The sequence below is a fragment of the Lathamus discolor genome, chromosome 2 (assembly GCF_037157495.1).
Source record: "Lathamus discolor isolate bLatDis1 chromosome 2, bLatDis1.hap1, whole genome shotgun sequence".
NCBI lineage: Eukaryota > Metazoa > Chordata > Aves > Psittaciformes > Psittacidae > Lathamus > Lathamus discolor.
The window spans coordinates 52,119,232-52,146,756 of NC_088885.1; the positions used below are offsets into that span (position 1 = coordinate 52,119,232).

At 39.8% G+C, this 27,525-nt stretch overlaps 1 protein-coding gene across 10 annotated transcripts in view; it reads right to left on the reverse strand.

Annotated features, from left to right (window-relative positions):
• The window catches only part of DPP6 (dipeptidyl peptidase like 6), a 510,591-nt gene that overhangs the window by 132,273 nt on the left and 350,793 nt on the right, over positions 1-27,525 (reverse strand). For 6 of the 10 annotated variants that reach the window (XM_065666817.1, XM_065666815.1, XM_065666816.1 and 3 more), the window contains exons 4-5: positions 15,495-15,589; positions 12,805-12,879 (exon numbers count right to left, since the gene is read on the reverse strand). In XM_065666817.1, the coding sequence (XP_065522889.1) occupies positions 12,805-12,879; positions 15,495-15,589 (170 nt within the window). Of the gene's footprint in view, positions 1-8,536; positions 8,596-9,498; positions 10,083-11,160; positions 11,185-11,476; positions 11,944-12,804; positions 12,880-15,494; positions 15,590-27,525 lie in introns of those variants that run through there. The other 4 variants (XM_065666820.1, XM_065666824.1, XM_065666822.1 and 1 more) reach the window with 4 other exon arrangements.

Consider the following 27,525-nt stretch of genomic DNA (forward strand, 5'->3'; position numbering starts at 1 on the left):
TTTGTAAGATAATGCTGTAACTTCGTGTTCCACAAACTGATTATCTACCTCAGTTGTTTCATGATAATAATTCTTTATTAAAAGATTTGTTTCCAAATTACACGTTTGAGAGCCTTACACTGCTGACGATGCTGAAAGGGAATTTAAAGGCCAGCTTTAGGATTTATGACTTTGTGACATGGTGGAGGCAAAGTGGATGCTCTTATTATTACAAATGTAGCTCCAGAAGCAACTTAGGGCTACAGGTATTAACACACAGCTCATGTGCCAGATCTCACCCCTAGGAGACCGTTAATCCAATCTGCCAACTGCTGCTGCACCCTCATACAGCTCTGCCCTGCCAAGCAATTACAAAAGCCTCTTTTTGTTCCCGAGCCACCTGTCCCACACAGCGCTCCACTGGCACCATTAAGTGCTTGCAGTCACTGGCTTAAAGGATGACTGCTACATTTTTAATTGGGAAATAAAATGGCAGCTACAAAGCACTCACTAGGATTTTTGCAGCAGCCTTTGTGGACTTGCTGTTGCTCAGGTTATTGGGAAGCATTTATAATCAAGTTACTAAGAATTACAAGTCAGTGTCATTAATAATGAGCTCATTTTGTTGTTGATCTTGTTTTAAAACTTTTATCGGTATTCACATCACAAGATGTAAACCCCCAGGTTCCTGACCCACTCTGCAGCAGGCATAGTGCAAGACGGGATGGAAATTCTCCAAGTGCTGCACTTGCCTGTTTTATAGTCCTGTTCAGAAACTGGGGAATGAGAATTAAATTATCTAGTACACAGTTAATGTTGTGATTCTAACATACCAAACAATATATCAAAGGAAAAGAAGTAAAAGATAAACATTATTACCTAATAAGAGTACAAAAGTAGCGTAGGGCCAAATAATATTTTTAGGCGACAACAATTAGCCCAAACCCAGGAAACACAGAAAACCTTCAAGTCCATTCACATGCATACATACACCCCCACCGCGCCCCCCCAACTATGGTTCTCTCATAATATCTGTGGTCATAATAATATCTGTATTATGTCAGACCAAAAGTCCACTTATTCTCTATCCTGGTTCAGACAGTATTGTAGAATCACAGAATGGTTAGAGTTGGAAGGGACCTTAAAGATCATCCAATTCCAACCTCCCACCATGGGCAGGGACACCTTCCACTAGACCAGGTTGCTCAAAGACCCATCCAACCTCACCTTGAATACTCCAAGGCAGCCACAGCTTCTCTGAACTGTCTGTTCCACTGCCTCGCCACCCTCGTGGTAAATAATTTCTTCCTAATATCTAATCTAAATCTCCCCTCTTTAAGTTTAAACCCCCCTGTCATATCCCGACATGCCCTTGTATGAAGTCCTCCTCCAGATTTCTTGTAGGCCCCTTTACATACTGGAAGACTGTTATAAGGTCTCCCCTGAGCCTCCTTTTTTGGGAACAATCCCAACTCTCTCAGCCATAACCCAAAGCTGCTTCAGAAAAAAGACTAGAGTTAGCTTATTTATAGTCATCCTTCCCCAGAATACTTTTGCAGGTTCTCACAGCTTGGAGCCACTCACTTTGTAGCTGTTTATTTTGAGGGATGTCCCTGCCATTGACCTCCCCAGTCGTTCTTTACTGGCATTTACCCTGTTTTGCACCTACAACCTCATGTAGCCACACCCTCTTGACCCACTATGGCACCAAAAGCCTGTTTGGGGTATGATTCTTCTGAACAGTCTTTGGTGTCTATTTTGGCCTTAGATTTACACCCTGGAGTACACTGCTTATAAAGGCAGCCCTGGGTAGCTGATGGAGATAGGGAGTTTACATTGTTCACATCTACATTGACTTGACTCACCTTCACTGGAGTTACAAGCCTGAGTACTGAAGGACGGCATGAGAAATCAATGCTTAATTATGCTTTGAATGAAGCATTAGATAATGACTTCTTTAAATGAAAAAAAAAATTAAAAAAAATCTTGAGCTGAACAGACTGAACGTGGAAAGATTCTAAAAACTTCCTTTTTATGAAGTTTACAATGCAAATAGTGCAGCTTTGTAGCAATTATGTGAGAACCTAGCCATGAAAATGGGCTGAATGCTTAGTACATCTAATTAATTTATTCACTTTTAAATAATTCACTTTAGCGGCAGAAATTAGCAACTACAGAACCACAGCATGTGTTCTTTCTATTAAAATTCACTCTTAGCATATAAAAATTGCTTTTTTTACTATAGCAGTTGAAAAGGTGAATGCTACAAAGAAGGTAGTCCTGTCATTGAAATATTTTACGATGGTCATAAGATCAGGGCACTCTTTGAAGACTCGGAGAAAGGAATACAAGACAAGAAAGATGGGACCTTCAAAAAGCATTAGAGAGCAGCAGTTTAAGAGCACTGAAGTGGATATGAAAGGAGAATGAAAGTATTCAGATACATGCCAGCAACTTAGTAAAAAATGCTCTCTCTGTTCAGTGAAAGATTTATTTTCCAGTTCCATATGAGATCAGAAGATTCTGAGCTGTATCTCAATGTACACGTAGATCTAATTCACTGGAAGTAGCATTTCTATTTTCTGCCATAAGGAAAAATAAATGGAAATGATATAAGAGACAGTGGGACATTTTGTGTGTCATCTTTGTGATGTTGTGGACACCTTCCAAGGGGGAAGTGGACTGTGGTGATGATGGACATATCTTCAGAAAGTGGGAAGAGAGCAAACAGACAGGAAGAAGCACATAACAGGTTCTTTGCCCGCTCAACAACCTTTTACAGCACCAAAATCAACAGCATCACTGTACAGGTACGCTTCCACGTAGGACTCATGCTTTTAAAGACCTGACTAAAGCCCCATGATTCTTTTCTCTTTTCAAGAAAAAGCTTTTTATGGGCAAAGAATAGAAGAGAATAGAAAATTCCATTTTCAAATCTGGGTCATTAGCTGCCCAAGAAGGAACATTAATTGTTGGTTTTAATATAGCCCTGATAAAAACAGAGTTCTGCAGGCAGTTAAGAAGATAAAAGGCATTTGTTCAGGATAAACAGAGCCACATACTCCTTGGATTTAGGCACATAACTCAGCTAAAGAGAATATTTGCATCAGATCATTTGCATTTCTGAGCATAGGAATTTCACTGGGGTGCTCTGAATAGTAACATAGTAACATCTCATTTTGGAGAAGATGGCACTAAATATATCTATTTTTTTTTCCTATTTCAGTGATTAAAAATAAATAAATGAGACTGAAAACCAGAAGAATTAGATTATAAACTCCTGGAGTCTGGGACTGCTTCCTATGTTCCTGCATAGACACCAGAATTAAATTCTTTCTGATCTTACTTTCTAATGCCTATTAAATAACAGTTCTTTTCCCATTTGGCATCCTAGTCTTATGGTATTTCTTTCCTTAACATTCTAAAACAACTATCTGTACTTATCACAATACACATTTTGGATAAAAAACCAAAATGGGATTTTTTTTTTTTTTTTTTTTTAAATTTAAATATTAAAAATTTAAGAAGCAAAATTATGCTAAAGACAGGAATTCACCTTTAATGTAATTCTGAAGCCTCTGTATGTTCCAAGGGCACTAGTTCTTTATTAAGTTTTGGGGTTTCTTTCCCCGATAGTTACATTTATTTCATTCCTCTTAATGCAAAGAAAGTTCCCCTGTTTCACTATATGGATTCCCATATGAGTGCAAAGAAGAAAACTGCAGTGATTTTACTGTGGACTCTCTGATTTTGACTATCCAGGAGACCTTTGCAATGATATTACCTATGCTTTATTAAAAAATAAATTGCAGGTTATTTTTAAGATATTTTGTGAATTTTGTTAGAACATTCATCTCTACCAGTCTGTCAGTTCAAGTTAGCTCATCTGTACACTCAGAAAAGGAAGTAGAATGAAAAACCTAATCTTATCTGTGCAAAGATAAATTGGTTATTTTTGTATCACAGTGTTTTGCCTTCAGTCTTTTTATTTTCCCTTCTCTGTTTGATGAAAATCTCATTTGCTAAAGAAAACATTTACAGAGGAAGACTGCTGATAGCTGATGCCGATACATAATACACCTATGTACTCTTGCATGACAGGTTAATTATTTCTGACTTTTGATATTACTCTGGTCTTCCCTGGAACTGGATTTGCTTTTCAGTTTACTGATGTATATCTGTGCCTGTGAATAAATGTAGGATACAATTTGTTGACCTCTGCTACATGAGAAAGACTGTCCAACTTAGCTTGAAATATTATTTTGCACTCAGTCATGTCTGTGCAGTTTGAGTTGAAGTCTCCCAGCTCAAATCAGGATGCTTAAAGTTTAGTCCTAACTCAATTTATCTACATTATTAGAAGAACAGAAAGAGTTTAATCCTTTGTTTTTAAGAGAAAATAGTTAAAGCTCAGGGGTGGCACAGCAGCTGAAGTCAGCATACTCATTTTTTACTGCTCTCCGTTTCATGCGGTTTTGTTGCAAGAATCACACTAAACAACACTCCCTGGAATGGAGACTCAGTAAGAAATTGAGATTTGGTGTAGTTTTATTAAAACCATTGCTAACGCATGAGGGAGCATGCACTAGCAAAACTGGAATGTGGGGATGCAGCAAGACCAGTTGGGTGGAGCTTCACTTTCCAGTTCAGTCAAAGACATCATATCGTGTTTTATGAATGCATCCAGATCATCATTTCAGAAGCACAAACTTCCTGCTGAATACATCCCCCAGTAACAGGGAGCAACAGAGCTTAAAAATTGGGATCCCAAAGTGGTTTTATTTTACGTTTCCACCAGGAAAGAACTGCAGGCCACAAGTAACCATAGTGACTCCATCAGTTCCTTCAGAGTTGAGATGATCCCACTCCTAGTGTACCTGCTAAGGACATGATCCTGGGGTGAGCACGCTTGCCTTGCCTTTTGTGGTTTAAGCCCAGAGCCATGAAGCCATTCACTCACTCTCCCCCCCACCTTCCTCCCCCTGCTCCTGGAGGGATGCGGAGGAGAATCGAAAGAATGTAACTCCCACGGGATGAGATAAGAACAGTCCAGTAACTAAGGTGTAACACAAACCACTGCTGCTAACACCAATGATAATAATGATAAGGGAAAGAACAAGGGAAGAGAATACAACCACCGCCAACCGATACCCAGCCCGACCTGAGCAGTGATCTCTCCCTTCTGGGTAACTGCCCCCAGTTTATATACTGGGCATGACGTGCTGTGGTATGGAATACCTCTTTGGTCAGTTTGGGTCAGGTGTCCTGTCTCTGCTTCCTCCCGGCTTCCCCTCCTCCCTGGCAGAGCATGAGACTCACAAAGTCCTTGGTCAGAGTAAACATTACTGAGCAGCAACTAAAACCATCGGTGTTATCAGTGCTGTTCCCAGGCTGAAAGTCAAAACCACAGCACTGCACCAGCTACTGAGAAGGAGAAAAACTACTGCTACTGCTGAACCCAGGACACTTGCCTCTAAAGGGTGCAAACATATTTTCCATGGGTAATAGGCACAAGAAGGCTCCACCTTCCCATTCCTCTTTGCTGAGATTCAGTGCCTATTATTTCCCCTTATTAAGACTGGAAAATAAAGGAAAAGTATGCAGACTTGGGATATGTCATTTCACTTGACTTTCTTTCTTTATTTTTTATTTTTTTTTTTACTATGACAGACACTTTATTTGAACCAGAAACCCCCTGCCTCATGGCCCAAGGAATTTAGCTACCAAAATGTCATTGCAATTCATGCATTTGAGTGCTTAAACCCACTCTAACGCCTTGTTTAAGCTGGAAATTTTTCTGTAATTAAACTGAGCTGTGCCAAAGCAGAAGAATGCTGCTAAGAGCAAAGAGCCATTCAGGCTACATAAAAGAACACATTTTCTGCTAGAAGTTTATAGAAATTTGAAATGAACCATGAGGGTTCTCCAAAACAAATAAAATAAAGAATAGGTTTAACCTCATTTCTTTCCCTGTGTTAGTCCAAAATCAGTCCTGAAAGTTACCAATACGAAATTAGTTTCCATAGTTCCTCCTTCAAAAGACAGCTCTGGGATTAAACTTGTCACTAACTATTGCTCCACCATCCTGTGCCTGTGTCCAGAAACTTCTATTCTAAACAGACAATGTGACAGAAATTGGACAGAGTGATGACTGCTGAGCAGTCAGAACAAACATTCCCACCACCTGCTAACAGGTTTACTCGATTAAAATGGGTATCCCCAATCCCATAGCAAGAATTTTTAATTTTGTAAGCATGCGCAGCAGAAAAGCTTTGGCACTGACAGGGCTCTGCTACCAAAGGCACAACTGAGGACACCTGAGAAAATAGTGTTTGCACAACGCTGTAATAGAGTTTTGAAAACCCATAAGTCCCTCAAGAGTTGTGTGGCAAACTTTCCTCTCTCTCTGTGCCGTTGCAGATATCAAATATTAATTGGGCTGAACCAATTCCTGATACCAACACGTCAGAAAACCTCAGCATATTGGTATGTCTGACAAGGATATTGTTACTTCTGCCTGAAATGAGATTAATCAGTAGGAAAATGTCCCAGTTGCTCAGACTGCATTTATTAGCACCTCTGGATTATTTAATGCAAGGTGACCACAAAGTGCTGATGTCCTGGGTGAGATGCCCACCGCCAGGTCTGACAGAAGAGCAAAGGGAAATGTAGAAATGGTTTTGGATCAACCTACTCTGATGCCTTTGAAAATCCTCCTTTGTCTGTCTTGCTGTTCAGCCTGCACTGAAAACAGCAGATTAGGGAATTTAGTCACCATGGTTTTGAGATTAGAAAATATAGGCAGTCTTTCGCAAAGGGTATTTTAAGTAGACCAGATTCATAATTAAAAAGCCCTGCAACACTCTCCTTTTAAAATAAATGATTGTCTCTAAATTTTGTGAAATTATAGCTGCTGCTTCACCTTCAAATCCAAAGCAAACTATCACTCACAAATTAACCCCCCACTATGTTCTCAGTACTTTCTTGTTAATACAATACGACTGGACACACAAGTCTTAGCTTTTGTTATGTAAATGTAGCTGGAGCACTTCTGTTCTCCTTATCACTACAAATAGGATAAGAAGCACATTATTAAACAAGATATTTACTCTACTGATCCTGGCTGTTGAAATAATATGACTGAAAACAGAGACAAGAATACGTAAGAAGAAGGAGAAAGAAGGAAGCCCCCACTTTCATTCCTGGAGCTCCAAAGTAACCTCACTAAAACCCCACACAGACACTCATAAAAAAGGCTGCCATTTTCAGAAGTTGTAAGCATTTCACTGAAATAATAAAAATCAGCTGAACTATATTAGTAATACTTATTGTATGGAAAGCAACTGAAGATGTAGTTTTCATAAAAAAGACTCCAAATTTAGCAAATCATTAGATTTGACGAGTGACCGGTCTATGTGGTTCTACTATTGCATTAGCAATTTGACTTCTGCTCATAACAGAAGCACTGAACAACTCCTCCAACGAACAGACAAAAGATAAGATAGTTTGCTTGAAGACTGCCTATCTTTTCTATATACATAGGGATGTAATAACAGAAAAGTATTTTTAACTCCATATATAAATACTATGGAGTTAAAATATAAACTCCAGTATAAACTCCACATATAAATACTATGGAGTTAAAATATAAACTCCAGTATAAACTCCACAGTATTGGGACTGAGTTTTTTTTCTTCTTTTTATGTAGGAAGTGAAACTATGGTTATTTGCCCTAATAACAGGTAACTAATTCTCATAAGTAAACAAATTTACAGTGGTTTAGGCTTGAAAATGATGGGAAAATAGTTTTAGCCACTAGCCTTTGATAATAGTCAACTATGCTCGTATTGCGCAGCTTTACAATAGAGGAGTCCTGGTTTATGAACAGCAAAGATTCAAAACTGCATTCATATGATAAAAAGGATCTGAAAGTTATAAACATAAGCTTTTTCCTTCAAGCGCTCCACTCAGAAATTCTACTGATTTACAACAAACACCAAAAAGTAAACAAATCACTACACCAGCTAGCATTATCTTATGCTCTAACTGTGTTCACTTTACAGAGTGTAATCACTACACATTTTTATTGTTCCTGAACAACGCTGGCTAGGAACGAAAAAAAAGTAAATTTGAAATATATTTATTGCCACAGTAAGAAAACAAGTTTATGCAAACCCATATCTACCACTGGCAAATCCATTTCAATTAAGTAATAAATATCATAGCTACAAGATATTACTGATGATAGCTATGACAGTGTCTAATTTCCAGAGGCATATTTATCATAATAGTTCTCAACTCAAAAGGATGCTATGAGGGTTCATTAATATTTATAGCCATTAGTGTTTTGGAAAATAATGAGCATTATAGTATTTTAATTTTTATGCAACTAATTAAAGCAGGATGAGATTGTAATTGGAGTCATAAGCACAAACCCTGTTAATTCCACATATCAAATGGACTTGGACAAATAGTAAAAAAAAGTAACAGCAACAATAATAATATGCTGCTTTCTATAAATAATGCTTTTTCACTTCTTTCATCTTCTAAATACAAAGTCCAGTGTTTGGGCTATGTCTCTCCAAAGTCTCTTTGGTCCCAGCACTCCCATGAGATCTACAGCAACATGCAGGGAGAAAAGAAATACAGAACTCACCACACAAACTAATCCAAGTGAAAAAACCAACCCAAACTTAGCCTATTCTAATTATAATGATGATTAATTCTTTGCAGCTTTCAGCATTATAAAAGTGCATTCTTTTAGCTGCTAAAAAAGGTAATAGCATCTTTTGTATCAGCTATAAAAGTATCCAAGCCCTAATTGTTGTTCAGAAGACTTAGCAGTTTGGTCTGCATTAATCAGCCAGAATTTCCTGTGTGTAATTGCTCTTAACTAGCTCAAACATAGTAATGGACTGGTAAATTGGAAATGAAGAACAAATAGCTTTAAGAAAATTCTTAGCCACTTTATTTCCTCTCTTGCATTACTACAGTTATTCATAATAAAGGCAATTAAATATTCTCTATTTAATGTCTCACCACATCACTCGAGAAAATAACTTTTCTTCTCATTTACATTCCTCTATTTCTTTTATCACCATTACACAAACTCCACTGGTTAACTCTGACTATGACAGAGAGCTATGCAAGCTGACAAGGCTGGTTACTCATCATTACTCTTACACCATCATTCTCCCAGTCACAGCAATGCTACTGACTTCAAGAGGTGGTTTGTCACTTGGCTGTTTAGGAGTTCCTTTCTGGAACTATAGAGACCCATAAAAGGGATTCCAGCCCAAACACCATAGAGATTTCTGTGTCCCCCCAGGGACATGGAGCTGCCCCAACAATTTGAGTGGAGCCATGTCCTGGGCAAAAGTGGCTTTGACCTGACACCAGCAGAGAGACTTGACCCTCTGCAACCTGTCTGCTGAGATGCCGCAGATAAATTTCCATGTGCCTGTGTGTTTTGGGGTTATTGAACTCTATAGCCAGAGCCCCACTTGTTTTGTTCACTTGTTTTGTGAAGGATGATTTGAAATCAAAGTTTTTCTATGGTTGTATTTATTCCCCAATGCTTTTCCAAAACTTCACCTTGTGGTTTCAGCCCCAGGTTGGACGTTTCTTTAATGTAAAGAAATAAAACCCAAACAAACAACAAAAAAATTGCAAGAGTATTTTAAAGACAAAGAAGCCTGTCGCCTTCCCTATGACCTTTCCAGAAAAAGAACAAATCTCTGTGTTCGAGGTTAGAAAAGCTCCCTATTAGCACAAGGCTTACCTAGAATATTGCTGCCTGAAAGATTAAACTTCTGTAAATACAAGCACTGCAAAAAAGCATTTGCAATGAAATCTGACAGCCCAACTACCCACAATGTACCCATGCCAGTCTCACAACAGCCTGCCAAGCTTGCTGGAAGAAATATGTTTTAAGGAACATGCTTTAATTCAGCATCCTCTAAGATGATGAAGTGATACAACAGGAAAACACACATCAGTTGCCTCAATATCTTTGCGAAAGAGGTGCCTGCCAGTTCAGGGCCATGCTATTCCAATGTGGATGTCAGTGCCATTACCCAGACGAACGCTGAGCAGAGTTGTTTCTGTGCAAATAAAGAAAAATAGACTTGGATGGAACCATTACTGGCAGGAAAAGATTTTGTGACATTAAGAAACAAAATGGTATTTCACTTCATTGGAGTGACACATTATACTTTTCTATTTTGATGTTTATTTCTAGCTGGTATTAAAAATAGGGGCTGAATCTATTAATAGTAGAATTCACATAAATGATTAATTCATATTATGTATATTAAGATACTGTACACATATATAAATGCAGCACAATGGTATTGTGTAAAAAAATTGATGAAAACATCTATAGTCACAATTAAAAGGCAGCACATCACACTTTCAAAAGGAAAAAAATAAAGCAACACTTTCTGACACTTGTAAGTACACAGTAATTTCAAGAAGTCTCCTTTCTGGAAGTATTTGTAGACTTAAACTTTAAACAAATGTCTTTTGCCAATACATGACCTGAAATTTCCTTTTGACTTTGCAACAAGGGCAAATTGCCCAAGGCTTTGCTAATCAATTTCTTGTGTTGCAGAAAACAGCAGAATCTGAATTTTGTCCAAGAATACAGTTTGAAATGCAGAAAATGTGGAAAGCTAACGAACATGCAATTATTTGTAGCCACAGTCTGCATACCAAGTGAGAAGAAACCTGAATTAGTAATTTAACAGTTATCGCAACTTTAATACACAGAGCCACCCATCATGGCTTAAGGATGCAATATTCAGGAAGGAATTTTTACTACCCCTCTATTAGTATGTTTCCCATTAAAAAATATCTTTGTATTCTTCATAAGCATGGATCTTAAAGGAAAAAGGAGGGCGGGTTGTTCTGTGTTTTGTTCTGTTTTGTTTCAGAAGACTACTTCAGAAACTCATGCTATCATAAACTCATATACGAATACTTGCACAATTTGCAGTGGTCTCTTATACTGAATATATTTCACACCCTGAAATCTTCCCAAAGGTCATGTTTTCAGCTTGCCACCCTGATTTTCCTTACTGGAAGAGGATGTGGGGTGAGGAAGCAAGCACCTGGCTGTGTGCTGCTCTCTCTTCTTCAGCCAGGCACTTAAAGCACCACAAATCAGAGTTTTGCTCATACCTCAAATCCAGAGACCTGGAAACGCTGAAATACAGAGAGGAGGATGCAGACAGAACATGTCCAGCCTAACCTTTCTATCCCCATCCGCCTTCCTCCTCCTTTACTGCCTATATCAAACAGTCCTCTGCAGGCTGAACACAGAGTCTGGGCTACAAAAGCCTGCGTAACTTTGCATCTTGCAGATCTTCCGAGTATGCAGTCCTTTCAGTAGATAAAGGTTGAGAATAAAGAGTGAATTTCTTAGTAATGCTTTTAAGGAATGACTTTTTTTCCCCTCTTATTATATTTTTTGTCATTATGGACATTTTTATCTCATTCTTAGAGGAACTGAGGAACCCTTTCCGCTCAGGGCTCTTCCAGCTTGCACAATGCATCTGAGCAGAGTTAGCAAAGGGCATTCACAGCCAAAGGCCAATCTCCACTAAAAGAACTAAATTTTACAAAACACCTCTGGCACACAAGGCAGGGGGGCTTTCAGGCAAAGATTTTGCTTGCTTAAGGGCCATTAGGCTGTCAACCCCGTGTTTAGATTTAATGTAATGCTTCCACATCCATCTCCGTTCAGAGCTCTGCTAAGCTTCGGGTAAGTGAAGTCACACCAGCAATGTTTTCCCAGGAAGAAGTTATTATGAGTTATCCCTAAAGTTTCTGAAACAGTTTTATTTGAACTTTTTCCAACACCAGGCATGGTTCTCCTGACTTTTATAGCACTGTGAGTGAGGAATAACTCCAAAGATGACAGCAGAGAAATCAGATGAGCAACAGAGCCACAACCTCTACAGCCTAAAAGACCAACAAATTTCCTTTGTTAGCAGCTGAAACTTGATTTATTTTATGGAAGAAAAATTACTGTTACTAGTGAATGAATTATTTTCTTTTTGAGGAAGTGGTGCAATTCTAGATTATGGAACCAATATATATAGGGCTTATAGTTTATCCAAGTAGTACAACATAGCTATCATTCAAACATTTCAGGTTTTATACCGGCAGAATTTAAAAAGAAAATAAAAATTCTTCATGCCAAAGAACTGCTTCCCATGTATTTGATTCTTTAGTCATCATTCAAAAATGTGTCATTACATTTTTCTCTTTTGAACTTTGGTAGAAAATTAGCCCTAATTTAAAACTTAGTCGTAACCCAATGGTGATTTCTTACAAATGATTTATACTTACACCTCTGAAGAAATGGATTTATAATGAAAGTGATAGCTCAACCCTAACTGCAGCACTGGGCATGGTGACACTATAATTAATGTATTGTTTCAGTTCTGGGAATGGTGACAGTTGCTTTTTGTTCTGGGGAAGAAATTTATAGTGTGACTAAAAAGGCACCATGGAAAAAAATATCACAGAAGAGAAACAGAACTCCTTCTAGCAAAGACATGCATTTACAATCCCCCTCCCAGACTGGCAATGACAGTGTTTCCTCTGCGGTGTAATTTATACCATTCTCCTCTACTAGATGGCAGTATGACATGCTCTCAGAATATCTAAGTGAGGGTTTTTTGTTACTTTGTTACGCAGGAAACAATTAATTTAAAATATCATCTTACTAGCACAGAAATGGAAGGAAGAAAAATAAAAAACCAACCACCAAAAACTTGTCCGTGGATGTGTATATTGAAATCAAATCTATTTACTTACTGGTTCAACATTAAAAGCAAAAAGTGCATACTCCCGGTCAGGCGATACTTCATATCGAATAGCCTTTAAAGAGACCTAGAAAATAAATCAAACATTGAAACAAGTATTCTTTTCAATGACATTTAGAACTAATTGTTATGACATCTTTCTAACAATGAAGAATACTGCAGGACCAGGAAAAATTACGCATCCTATCTCTTTTCAAACCTAGAAATGTAGTGTGGACACTTACATGCTTCCCTAACAGAAAGAATAACTGCACTGCTGTGACTCTGAGCAAGCAGCTATCACCAAAAAAAAAACCCCAGAATTTTCCTTACAAACTTAGTGCACCATGGCTGCTGAGGTAGCTGTGGGCAGCAGGTAGTATTAATTCCCTCTCATCACCTGCAGCCACTGACTAAAGTGAAGGAGATAACAGTAAACACCTGCTGGAGCAAATCAATATAAAGAAACACCACTACCTCTCCTGGTTAACACAATAGTAGGAAAATTATCCTATTTTCCCCAGTTAAAAAATTCTTTGGGATGCTGTGGTGATAGAGCTTTCCAGGTGCACCCTGACTTGGGCTCTGCCAAAAGCTGAGCTTCAAGGCTTGCTGACAAGAAAAGATGCCAAAATATCTCAGACTTGTCAGGACTTGCCTTTTCTCTGTTCCACTTATCATTTTATAGTGCAGGCATTTCTCCTTTCTGGTGTGTTTCAGCATAATACATTACTGGCATACATGACATCAAGGTCAGAGAGAGATACCACTAACATGCCCCTCATACACTGTTCTTTAAATCTCACCTTCTCACCTAACACATTAGATGCAAATCCTTGGGAGATTCCCATTGAGCAAAATGGAAGGGGGAATTTGGGCTGCAGCATCCCGCTGGGAGAGAGCTCCCCAAGGCCAGTGGGGGTGAAGGCAGTGCATGAAGAACCCATGAGACAGCCAGAGGCAGAGAGGGCTGATTATAGAATTACAGAATGCTTTGGGTTGGAAGGGACCTTTAAAGGTCACCTAGTCCAACCCCTCAGCAATGAGCAAGTACATCTTCCAACTAGATCAGGTTGCTCAGAGCCCTGTCCAGCCTGACCTTGAATGTTTCCAGGTATAGGGCATCTATCTTTTGGGCAACCTAATGGGCAGATGGGCCAGCATGGATCAGAAGGAGGAGTACCAGGGGAGAGCCAGCAGTGTCATCATGAAGACAGATTTTATTTATTGTTATAATACAGCAAAAGTAAAACATGCCAAGGCAGCAAAAGTTTTTCTGACCCAGTGCTGGGAAGAAAGAGGACAAAGACAATGTGCCTGGATGAGATGTAACAGCAGCTCTTGTATCAGAACTTTGTGTATAAACGTGGAGGTGATATTTTGCAGATTTATTTACTGAGAAGGCAGAGGAGCAAGGGTAGAATAGGCAGTAGAGTGGCCATGCCATGAAAAATAGGATTATCTTGTAACACTGCACTTTTCTTACAAAAATTAAAACCCAGGGAAATAAACAGAGGACAAATGGAAGCAGTTTTACTTCAACAGACTTTGACATTAAAGGAAGCTAGCCCATTCCTTGACCCTTTGCAGAAAGAAAGGGGTTACATTCTAGTAAAAGAGGATTGCTTATATGGCGTAGGTTGAAGGTTAAATGGCAATATGTGAAGTTTAAAGTTGGGTCCAGCAGTAATAATCCAGTGATAAATTCTTTGTCTCATTAAAAAGAATTAATACTGTTCTTGAGATTTGTATGAGTCATATACAGAAAAATAAAATCAACCTGGAATGTAGTTTTATAGTTTTCTTGTGGATCTACTTTTAGTTTTTAAAGCTGTTTTCTGCAAATCTTGGGTTATTAAGATAAATCTCTGTTAGCCATCCTCTACCTTTGTAGTTTTACAAAGATACAGTACAACAAAACCATCCCAAGTTAATCAAACCCTTAGAGAGGTGCTGCAGAAGTGACATTTTTTACCACAATGACATGATTCATGTCTCATTGTCAAAACACACATAATTTACTTTGGAAGTTAACTTCTTGGTGGAAATATTAAAAACACTCTGACATTTGATGTACTAACTTCTGCCAAAATGCTGGCTTCATCTACTACAAAAAACAATGCTAAAAAACACTTTCATCATTATAAATAATTCTCTGTATCAGCTGTGAATTCATTTTATTTTCATTCATTTTAATAGCCAACTACTAACTTCTTTTCCCAGTAATTTCTTAGGGTTGCTGTCACATGCAACTCCAGTTCCATTCATCAAGCCTACTCATTAACAACACTGAAATTACATTTCAACTATTAGGCAAGAAAAATCAGCAAACGCACAAATTAAAAAATAAGCATTTGCATGAAGGAATGTGGAGAATGCTACCAACACACAGTATATTATACCAATTGTCTTTTCTATTAAGCATGCAAAGATGAGAATTATGCATCTTTCAATTATATATTGTATGCAAGACTAACTTCAAATATCTATATGATACTTTCCTGTAGTATGAAAGAAACTGAGTTTGCAGAATAATAACAAAAGCTGGAGTTCAATTTCACATTATCATTGTGTAGCCCATAGCATTACCAGTGTATTGCTTCTTGACAATACATGAAGTTGAACCCCAAGTCATTTTCTGCTTTACTGATCCAACTGCAAAAGAACTGTGAAATTCTGCTACTTATTATGGAGAATACTTACAATTTTTTTGTTTTCTATTAATATTGTTGAATTGTTAGTTTCGACATTCCTCAGAATCACTGTGCCATTCTGGTTTCTATAAATGAATTCATTATCTACAAGGAAGAAAAGAGAAGAACATTAAGGAAATTTGGAATTGTCTGTTTGTGTAGAAGCCAACTATGGACTTGAACCAAAAGTACTGCAGAGAACTTCCCTCTAAAGAACACATTTTTTTAACACAGCCATTGGTGTGATGTCAAAATGGCTTCCAGGCTAGTCACTAAATAACATGGTTAGTGTTTGTCAAATGTTTATTCTGCCTCACTTTCCCAGAGCTGAATGCAAGAGTGTGACTTTTTCTGAAAGTACATACACAGCTTGCTATATTATTAGTGTAGAAAAAAAGAAGGTTGAAAAACATTCCTAATGCTTAAAGGTTTTCAAGATCCTCAGTCTCTGCAGGAGTTTAATAATCCAGATGCCTGGAAAGTCCCTGAAAGGTAAAGGCAAATCCCCGTCTAACAAAGCAGATTCTGGAACCTTATATTGTGCAGATCTTCCAACTCCGCCATTTGTCCTACAAACTTATACCAGAAGGAGATGCATGTAAGAAATTGCCACTTCCACATGGAACAAGACAAAGAAGCTTGTTCCTATTGCACTTTGGGACTACTACAGCACTCAGGACATCTGGACAAGGACAAGAATTCCTTCCAGTGCCTGCTGCACAGGCAGGAGACAGTCTCCAGCTCTCAAAGTTCAAAGCTTACTTGACAGAAAGGCTGGTGTAGACATATGAAAGAAACTCCAAATGAGGGTTGGATAGCAGGTCAAAGGTTCAGGATGAAAAAAACATGACAATAATAAAGGACTGTCATCTTGTCAGATGTCATAAACTGAAGTTCAAGTCTGATCAGTACTTACACGTGCTGCCCCACAGATAAAACATAAGACGTAAATCCCGAGCATGCTACAAGAGTAGGGTTGCTAGTTTTTTGCAACCTGGCTAAAAGAAGATTGAGAACTGATGAATCCCACCGAACTTCTGCCTCCAGTTTTAGTTAAGGAAACAATTCCTCATTGCCTGCCCTCACTGGGTTTACCCCAGGGGTGGCTATCACAGTGCATCCCACAAGTGCTAGGGACACACGAATGGTTAAACATTATCCATGGGTTGTGATGGGATAAGTCAAAGGTGAGTTTAAATCCCGCAGGATACAAGCACAGACCCAACTTATTGTAACCACATATGTGTGCACTGCCCAGCTCGGAGTAACCTGCTGAAGACATGACCAGGTCCAGAGTCCCAGTCTTTCAAAACTTTGGTGTACAGACCTAGCATACTCCTTCCTTATCTGTGTTTCAGACTTATTTCTAAGCTGGTGATGACAAATTCTCTTCACAGTCATTAACCACCTTTGAAAAGTGCTCTGAAAGTGCAGATGAAAAGCTTCAACACTCTACTTACTACTATCAATAAAAACAGTCATCTCCTACGTATCACAGTTTTACATGTAAGTGTAGGAAGAAAATATCTTTCCTGAGATTGGGATGAATCACATTCTGCGAGACCAAATGGTTCCTGCAACACAGATGATCCTCTCCAAACAGCATGATTTTAGAGACTTCAGATTCTCAGTGTCCAAATCACAGTAGCAGCCATTCAGGCTCATGGGCAAATTTCTGAAAGCATCTCTTTATTTCAATTATGGAATAAATTTTATTAATACCTTGGATCATCAGTAAAAACATAAATTAGATAATTTGACACCAGAATAATGAAGAGAGCTCCTGTTGCGATTTGACAGTATTAAAATTTTGTAATTAGCTCTGGAGTGTTGTCCAAGAGCATGGCAGTTTCATGCCTGATGATATTCTGGACCTTAAAATATTGCTTCATACAATTTATGGCTGAACAAGCTAAGATTCTTAAACCTGGGAAAGAACCAATTGAACAGAACTAGAGCAGAAATCAAAACAGTCATAGGCAGCATAAAGAAGACAAATAATGAACTCTTGTTCCTTGCCTTTTCCAAAACAAACATTGGAGGCATTAAATTACACCAGCCAGTGACAGATCCAACACAAATAAAAGGGATTATTTCTTCATGCATAAAGTAAACAGTCTGTGGAAGTCACAGTCACAGAGTAGAGACAGTGCCAGGTCCACCTATGGGTCCAAACAAGAATTAGAACAATGGAAGAAAAATCCATCGAAGACTATGGGTGTCGAGGCGAGACACTTTTCAGAAAGCCCCTGAACCTGTGATTCTGAGGGACTCAAAGTATATCCTGAATCATCATCTTGAGAAATTCACCTGCTTTTTAAATTCTTCTGTAAGCATTTGCTCTTGTCCTGACCCAGACACCAGAAGAGATGATGCAAATGATCTCTGAGGTCTGATCCAGCAGCAACTTATATACAACTTTTAACTTCCAGCTTCCAGATCCTTAAAAATGCCTCTATGCTAACAATTTAGGAAGTTGTCGTGGTTTAAGCCCAGCCGGTAATTCAGTACCATGCAGTCTCTCTCTCTCACTCCCCCCGCTTCCTCCCCCCCGGCTCCCAGAGGGATGGGGAGGAGAATCGAAAGAATGTAACTCCCACAGGTTGAGATAAGAACAGCCCAGTAACTAAGGTGTAACACAAACCACTACTGCTACCACCAATGATAATAATGAGAAGGGAAATAACAAGGGAAGAGAATACAACCGCTCACCACCCGACAACCGATACCCAGCCCGACTGAGCGGTGATCTCACCCTTCCAGGTAACTGCCCCCAGTTTATATACTGGGCATGACGTGCTGTGGTATGGAATACCTCTTTGGTCAGTTTGGGTCAGGTGCCCTGCCTCTGCTTCCTCCCGGCTTCCCCTCCTCCCTGGCAGAGCATGAGACTCACAAAGTCCTTGGTCAGAGTAAACATTACTGAGTAGCAACTAAAAACATCGGTGTTATCAGTGCTGTTCCCAGGCTGAAAGTCAAAACCACAGCACTGCACCAGCTACTAAGAAGGAGAAAAACTCCTGCTACTGCTGAACCCAGGACAGAAGTGATACAATAAGAGGCACTAATGCTTCCTGCACACCTTGCCTTTATATCCTTATACCATTAAGGATGAAGCATCATCCGTATGCCACTAAGGATGAAGTTATATGCGGAAAGTCTATAGTCCAAATTTTAATTCTGAGGTACTCCAGCAGTAACTGGAATAACTAAACTGAGACAAAGAGTGTCATGCAATTATGAGACATTTTGAAAAAGATTAATGCTTTAATTGTCACCCTATGTCGACAGCACAGAATGTTTTCTAACTGCATACTAAGTTCAGACAGAAAACTCATGTTTTAATATGGCCATCTAAGCATCTAGATAATTGTAAGCCTCTTAGGATATTTCATAATTGCAGAAAAAACTAGCAATGAAAAGTTCAGTACACAGGTAAGTACCCTATTAATCTAATGAGTCTGCGGGGCTGCTAATACTTGGTAGCTGTTTCTTGAGTATTGCATGAACTGATGGAAGTTACATTACTGCCCATAATGACATCGCTACTAAAATTTTATTGGTCCCTATGCTCTAAAAACCCTAACATTTTAACAAACTGTGAAACTTCAAGATGATTACATAAAAGTTGCTCCACACTTGGAAGTAGGAGATGAAAGAATTTCCATTATTTGTTAAAGTGTAACAAGTTTAAAATCAGGTGCAAATCTGCTGCATGTACTTCTGGTACAAATAAGGAAGAATAAATGAAGCAGTGCTGATTTGTTAGGGCTGTAAATCTTGCTATTATATTCAATACAAGCCATCAACACAGCATCTGAATTAATGAACAGAAAATTGGTCTGCTTAAGAGAAGAACAAATTGATCTGCATTATATTCCAAGCAAAACACTATGAGGTTTAGCTGGTCTGTATGTCATATTATCTTAGTCCTCAAAAGAATCGATGAATAATATTCCCGGATTTCTGTTTGAAACATGTGATTCGTTCCAGTGCAAGATCATTTATTTAAATGGGACAAACCTCAATCAAAGACAAAAAGCAATGCAGTAACCTCTGTCTGTAATGAATTCTATCCAGCGAGCTGATGAGAATTTGCAGCCTGATTTATAGTTGTCACCACAGCTGATAAAGGTCATCACTGCATCTCATTTTTTATACCTGCCTTTCTTTGGGGCTGGTTTTCAGTGTCAATGATGCTGAAAATTGTAACTTTCAGGCATAAAGCCATGTATTCCATTTCTTTAACAGCAGAGTTCACTTGACCAACTTCTTGCCACTCTTTCAACTTCCAGGAAATTGTGTGGTTGGTAGGATATATTATGTGTCTGTGAGTGTAGACACAGGTATGTAGTCAGGCTTACGGGTGTGACTGATTCAAGAAAGTACTGATTATTAGAAATAATGGTACAGAGTCAGCATAGAGGAATGGGGGAACTTTGGCAGAAAGTCTTAAAAGCCTGCTAAGTAGAACAGGTGAAATGAGAAAAGCTAAGACCAAAGATATATCTGCAGTGTCAGAGCTTCCCAGCTTCTCTGTACACATCTGTATCAAATTCAGTCAGGAATACACACGCAGAGCAAAAAGGTCTAGCGACAGGGAGCTCATGTTCCTTGCACTAGCTCTTGTCCCTTCCTCAACAGGAACAGCACACACGTGAGTTTGCTTAGCCTGGCAGCTCTGCTCACTGGCCTCTTGTTCAGGATGGAACAAGACAAAATGATGGGATTCTTTCTTAACAGAATAATGCTCTCAAAAATATTTTTAGTGAAACTGTAATTTGTTACCAGTTTAGCAAGTGACAAATGAAAAGCATTAAGAAAAAAAAAGTTACGAAATTCTGATGCAGCGAGTCAGCAGTAAGAGTCAGCAAAAGGCAGAAGGTAGTATCAGGACTGTTAGGACAGCTTCAGTTGCTTAGAGCCACAGACTTAGAGGAAAAGGCAACTTCTCAAGTCCTGCAGTTTCAGATGAACAGACATGAAAGATAATTGAATGAGTCTCAGTCTGATGAAAGTCAGCGTTAAGGGAATTATCATTCTCAATCCCTAAGATTAAGGAAGATTGGTGAATAAAAGGAAATTTAAGTCCTGAAGTTGTTCTGAACCATTTCAGATAAATGAGTCTCCAGATACCAGCAGGACTATCAAGTCTGGCAAAGAAATTATGCTGTGTCAAGAGAGCAGACGGCAGCACACCCGGCGGGAACAAGCCTGCATCGCTCCCTGGGGCCTGAGGTCACGTTGCACTGGTCCACATATGCTGCTGGGTTGGAGCTCTGTACTGGCACGGCGAATGTCACGGGGCCACCGAGGGACGACTGGCACTCTTTCTCATCCCTGCTCCTGTAGGAAGGTCTTTGCTAGACGTGACCTCTGGCACACCCCACAGCAGCTAGCAGGTACCTTGCATCTAATGGGCTTTACAGTGGTGTCAGAAATCCTGAAGGAGTCCTCTGAGCTTTGCAAGAAGTGAAAACACCACATCCTATTCAACCCAAGGAAGCCAATTATTGCAGCTGAAAACAAGCCAAGAGCCTGATGCTACTACCAGCTCTCTTCCAAAAACTGAAAAGCTGTTGTGAGCTTTTTAATGACCCAGAGCAGTCAGGTCTTCGGAATTTTACTTTACCTCTGAAGCACAAGCCTTCCACCAGCCCTGCAGCACTGCCCACCACGATGCACGGCAGCACTCAGCAGTCAGCTGGGCTGACCCCCGCTTTGCTGACGTGATGGCAATGCCTGAACCAGCCAAGGGTTTCTTGGAGTCCTCCCAGGCAGGTATCGATCAGACACAACTGGTTAGCACTTACCATCTAACAAGATAACAGGCAGGAAGGTTGCAACAGTAGGACAGATGTTTTTTTCAGACAGAATTGGTATTTTCAGACTGGCAACAGCATGCACTGCAGTTGTATTCATTTGGAAAAATACATGAGGAAGAGGCAGTGGAATTAGAATTAAAAAAATAATTTTCTTCTTGTTTAGCATACTAACAAGTTTTTTGAAGGGCCAGGTGAGCCCCAGCACAGCAGATGGAGACCAGAGGTGGGGAAAGGGCTGCGGTGGACTTGGACATGCCACAGCCCTCACTCCCAGCACACACACACCAGGGCGAAAGAGGAGAGTCCAGCTGGACAAAGCAAACTTAGACTACCCACAGCTGACCTGAAGCACATGGGGTGAAGCAGTCATACTGGCTAGTAGTGATTACCCACATTTGCAGGACTGGGGAAAGCTGCCAGTTTATGCTGAAATAGTCTGTCTTTATGGGAACGGCATCATGACCAAACCAGGTACCAGGGCAGGCTGTGGGCTGGGCAGTGGGGAGTGTTCGCTGCTTTGACTATCGGCATCCACACCCGCAAGCCAGTCCACGTGCAGCAGAGCTGAGGAGAGCAGACATCAGCACCAGGTACAGCACTGGATCAGTACAGTCATCCCCATAGCTCACAGGAGCATCCCACACAGAAAGTAGACTGGGGTGACTTAGGATTTCCTGCAAAAAAATATTGCTTTCTAAGGGACACAGGGAAGGGAATAGGACAAGCTGGGGTTAACAGGCTACAGTGTATGGGGCCAAGACCTTAAAAAACCTCTTAATCCTGCCAGATGCAGCAGAAGCATGGGTCGGTTATCTTCAGAGAATGATTCTGGAAGAAAAAAGCTGAGGTTTTGGGAAATAATGGAAGCAGAGAGGAAAATGACACAACAAGGTAAATTCACAGAGGAAATAAAAACTGCCAGAAAAAAAGCCAGAAAACATCAGCAAGAAGCACCAAACAAGAGGAAGAAGGCGAAGCCTGATATGAAGAGGGAAAAGGATGAATACAGATACTCTTAGGGAAATACTTATTTCACTTTGCTTTCATGTATTTAGTAGGCCTGCAGGATTATTGACCCACTCAGAACAATATCTGCTAAACAGGAGTCATGTAGGTGAGCGCCCCCCCCAGGATCTGCACTCCCTGGGGCAGGTGTGGTTTACTCCTCAGAATAGCACGGGGAATCGATGTTCGACAAACACTAGGATCATGCGTGCTCGCTCATTGCTGTAAAACTGAACCACATAGAACATAATGCAAAACAAAAGCACGATCAGTACCCGGTGGAAGCCTATTCATGTGTCCAGACAGATGCAATCCCAAATTCAGGTGGAAGACTGTTGTGATGATGCATTTAATGCTATGATCTGTTGTTCTTTCGAGACATACTGCAGTGCATCTATTTGATATTTATAGCACGTACCCATAAGCAACTGAATCTGAAATTCCCTCCCCAAAACAGAAGCCAAGCTTGTTTTGATACTAAGATGCTTTCCAGAGAGAAAATGCAGAGAAGGTTTCTCGTCCCCTGTCCCCTGGTGCTGCAGTTGGCTCTAGGGTAACAGAGAGAGAAGGAAGCAAGGATCACAAGTAGTGAACAGAATTTACAGACTCACAGGTTTACCTCACCCTCAGTGAGAGCTGGTCCCTGAGTAACTTGGCACTTGTAACTCTCCACAGCCCCCAGCTCCCACCCTGCCTTTTGTCTTCAATCCACCTGCCCCCACCAGCAACTCATTTTTCTTTAGCCTCGCTACTCTGCAGTGCAGAAGTAAGAGTCTGTTATACTTTGTGATGGTTATGCAAGGGAGCAACAGGGGACAGAGAACAGCTTGCCTTTAACAACTTCGCTACAGCCTTAAATTCCAGGAGACAACTGAAATCCCATTTTTATCTTTCTGGCATTATGGGTCATTATCCTTTTACTGTTTCCAGCTTTTCTTTTTTCTTTTTTTTTTTTCACATGAGAGGCTGAAAGGAGAACTGCTTTAGATAGGTGATTTACTGCAATTTAGCTAAATGCTGTATAACACATTGCATTGGTATTTAAAGTAAGAGCAACGTGATAGAATGTGCTTTATTATGCAAGAAGTGGTTTTAATTGCTCATCATCTCAATGCAGTTGCACTTGGTGCATCAATATACCGCTTTTACAATAGTAACAGTAATAGCTCAGGAAAATTCCCATATCAATATGCAGGTTTTTAAATTAACATGTCAGACGCTCGAAGGAGGCCAAGTTCTGGGAAAACTTAAAACTATAAAAATAAGTAATGCCAGTCTGCTTCTCTTTTTTGTTTAATCCCAAAACTTTCAAGATCCAAACTCAAAAAAACCCACCTTATTCAATCACATTGAGAGAAAACCTCGGCACCTGAAATCCAGGCAGAGCACACCTTTGAAATTTCAGTCCCAAATCTGAAACCAGGTACAATTCTGCTTCTGCTTCTCATTTGTAAGACTGAACTCCACTTCAAAGACCCCTAATCTGGGAACTCTATAGGCTCAGATCATGGCTTAGTGGCATAGGCATGAAAAGCTAAGGACCGCGTGAGAAAGAGGGAACTTGTTTCAACTTCAAACAGCTCCTCTTGACTGCTTCTACCTGCTTTTATAACACATGAGGAAGGAGGGTGAGGGGAAAGAGGGACACTACAATTAGGAAAAAAATGAATGAGAGATCCTCCGGAGTAAATCCATTTTGACTCTTTCCAGGGCAAATCATCCCAATCGCAAAATTGCTGTGAAATCCTAACAACAACAGTAAAAATATACACCTTGTCACTTGCTGCTCTCAGTTTATCTCCCTGTAATGAATGACAGCAACACGGGGACTTTCAGCACACTGAACTGACTTTGCTGCGTTTCAGAGTTGAGAAAACTTCCTCAAAAATTCTCTGCCATCCGTTTTCCCTGCTCAGTTGTGCTCATGCCATGTGCTCTTCAAACCCTAGACGTTACAGCAGGAAAACTGCAGAAAACCCCTAGGTTACCCAAGTCCAGACAGCTAGAGATACACTCATGCCTTGGATCCCCGGCCACAAACTTCCTACATTCAGCACAATTGCCAAAAGCAGTTAAACCACAAACAACTAATTTCCCAGGAAATGATCCCTTGATGCCTTTATCCACACCCCACATATTTTTCATGGTCTCATCATGTGTCAAAACAAAGTGTGGACAGCAGGTAGCATATATCAGCTAATCCCAGCTCCGCAATGTGGCTGGAGTGGGTGACGCAGCCCCAAACACACAGTGGCACAGATTTTACTGCGAGTACAAAAAAAAACCCCTCCAGGGCTTTTGCCATAGTTTTTGCAAGCTCATGTGAGAGCGTAAGCTACCATTCCTGCTTGGTTGTCCCCACCTTGCCTGCTCCATGCAGGTACTCTTGCTCCAAGCACTCCCTGCTTGCCACAGCCCAGTGCAGCATGGCTCTGCCTCATTTAGTCTGGCTTCATGCAGGTGAGGGCATAACCCAAGGTGTTACAGGCAAATGTAATAATCCATTTGACAATGAGAAAAAAAGGAATCCACGAATAAATTTTCATGAATGTGACCCCACAGCTTGCTTTCTTGATTCCTCTGTGCATTTCCTTGCCTACTTCTCTTTGCCACCAACCAAATTACACTTTTTAGCGGCCATGACAGGGAGAATGAACATATAAAAGGGCTTATTTTCTTTTTCATTATTATTATCGTGGGTGGAGTAGTGAAATGTCAGCAGGGACTGAATGAGATCTTTGTATATTAACAAGAAAATTTGCTGTGCATACAGCTCTGGATAAAATTTCAATTATCTTGGTGTGATTTATTGCATGAGCCCTTTTATGCTACCCTATCATTTCAGACAGGGTAGATCTGTCTGGTGAAGTATGACTGTGTTGAAGTTTAGCTGTAAAAGAAGTCTGGCAGAGCCATGCCCATCACCCTGACTTCAGGTATGTGAAAATTAAGGCAGGTCAGACATGAAATCCAACATTCTGCACGTTTTGGTTACTAGTCCATGTTTACTTGGTTTGGACTGGACACAAGAGGGCACCATATTACACAGCCGATGGAAACACTTTCAACACCACCAATAAATAATTGGACACAATGATAAGCAATGGACCAGGCAAGGCATGGCGCCTGAAGGAGAATGGAGGCTTCCCGCACCCAACCACAAGGAAACTGCTGTTGGAAGAACAGTTCGCAACTATACATACAATCCCATTGCTTTTAAACTAAGTGATAAGGGAATGAAAAACTTTGTGTCAACTAAGTAAATAGCTTTCCCTTAACATCTGAAATCAGTTTGAACAGAGTGACTGGGCCAGCTCCTGCAGGGACCCCTATGCTAAACCCAAGAAATTGTTCCTGAATTTCTTATATCACTTATTTGTGTCCCTATTCCTGTCTCCACTAAGGAACCAACACCATTTACAGCCTTGTTTGATGTCAGTCTTGAGTCAGTTGCGGTTTGCTGGTAAAAGGTCAAACATGCTTATGCAGGTGCTGAAGTGAAGAAGCCAAGAAGAACAGCTGGCTTAAGCACAATGGATAAAAATTGGTTATGCCAAAAGAATGCCTGGTCCTTTCCTGAATCCTGGTCAACATTTTGTCCAAAAATATCTTCTTAATGGGTTCTCTATGGGTTAAAAGCTTTCAGCAGGTGGCATTAAAATCAAAGAACTAAAAATCAAATTCAGTGAACATGACTTCTTCATAATTTTCTTTATTTTCTATCCTTACATAATTTCTTTGTTACTCAGGGCAACTCTTCTTTTTATTATGCATTTCCATGCTTCTGTCATGGTCTTTGTCCTCTTCTGCACCATGTGTATTCCCATTAGAATCTGTTTTGGATAGAGCAACCCAAACTCACTGTAGCGATCAAGGTGATAATGTCCCTCAAAGTGGATAAACCCATGCTACTCTCAGTATTGTTCTCCTCTGAATGTAGTCCAATATTGTTTCCCCTAGAAAATGTTGATTGCAACAGAAAATTGATTAAATATTCTCAGTTTCGTGCCCTGGAGAAGGAAAGCAAACATAAAATATGCAATTCTAATAAACTCTTTCATGTTTTTCATACTCATACTATTCTGGCTTGATAATTTAGCCATATTAGCCATTCCGTGCCCATTAGGAAAAAAATAAGGCGTATTACAACCATTGGCATATAATTCTACTTATAAAAATATCTTTGTTTGTGAGGCATTAAAAATAGAGAAGAAATAAAGAATAAACGTTAAAGGTTAATTTGTTTTAAGGCCATATCTTATTCATGCTACCAAGATAGCTGTCAGCTAAATGCTTCAAGGTAAAAGGTGACAGTAAATTCTCACAAATGCTGCCCTTGAGATTAAACCTGGAATTAAACCCTGGAAGAAGTAAAGCAGAGAACACACAGAACAAATATATATATATATATATGTATACTTATATAAATGTGCAAATCATGCTATTTTTAAAAAAGGCTTTATGACATTTTTTTATGTCACAATTCACAGAACACACTCCCACTGGGAAGGTGAATAAGGAAGTAAAAGATACCTCTAAATTATTAATAAGGGTCCTGGCTTATGCATATGTCTTCCAAGAAGCATGTCTTGTAAAATGAGTCAGTTCATCAACCAACACAATAATAAACAGCAGTAAAAACAGCTTAACACGGCACAGAGTATGTGCATTAACCCCATTATGGGGCAGATGGGCCAGCTCTAGACCTTGTTGGCTCTGCTCTCTGTTGATGCTGCCAGACGGCTGAGAAAGCAGAGCCAGCTGCAGGAGCAGGTTTGGGGCATGGGCTCTTGTCTACTAGGAAACAGGAAAACTGACTGCTGAGCAGAGAACAAGTGTTTATTAGGGCGACAGTAAATTACACTATTGGAAAACTTGCTGGACACTCGATCCAAGCAGAATTGATGGATGATGAATGTTTGCCCCGTTTTGCTGGTTCTTCTCAGCCTGTCTGAAGGTACCACAGTATTCAGATATTACTACACTGCATGTATGGCAAGGACAAAGCTTTCAAGGAGCACCTGGACTGTCTTATTCTGCATAAACAACCACATTGAACGTAACTGCAATGAGCCCAGAGTCTCTTTGAACTGCTACATTTACCACCCCTGCAATGTACAGCTGATTTTTACAAGGTCCAATGCATGCCAACATAACCATCATTTATCCAGTAGATCCAAAATTTTGCCCTTTATGGAGAAATTGTTTCTG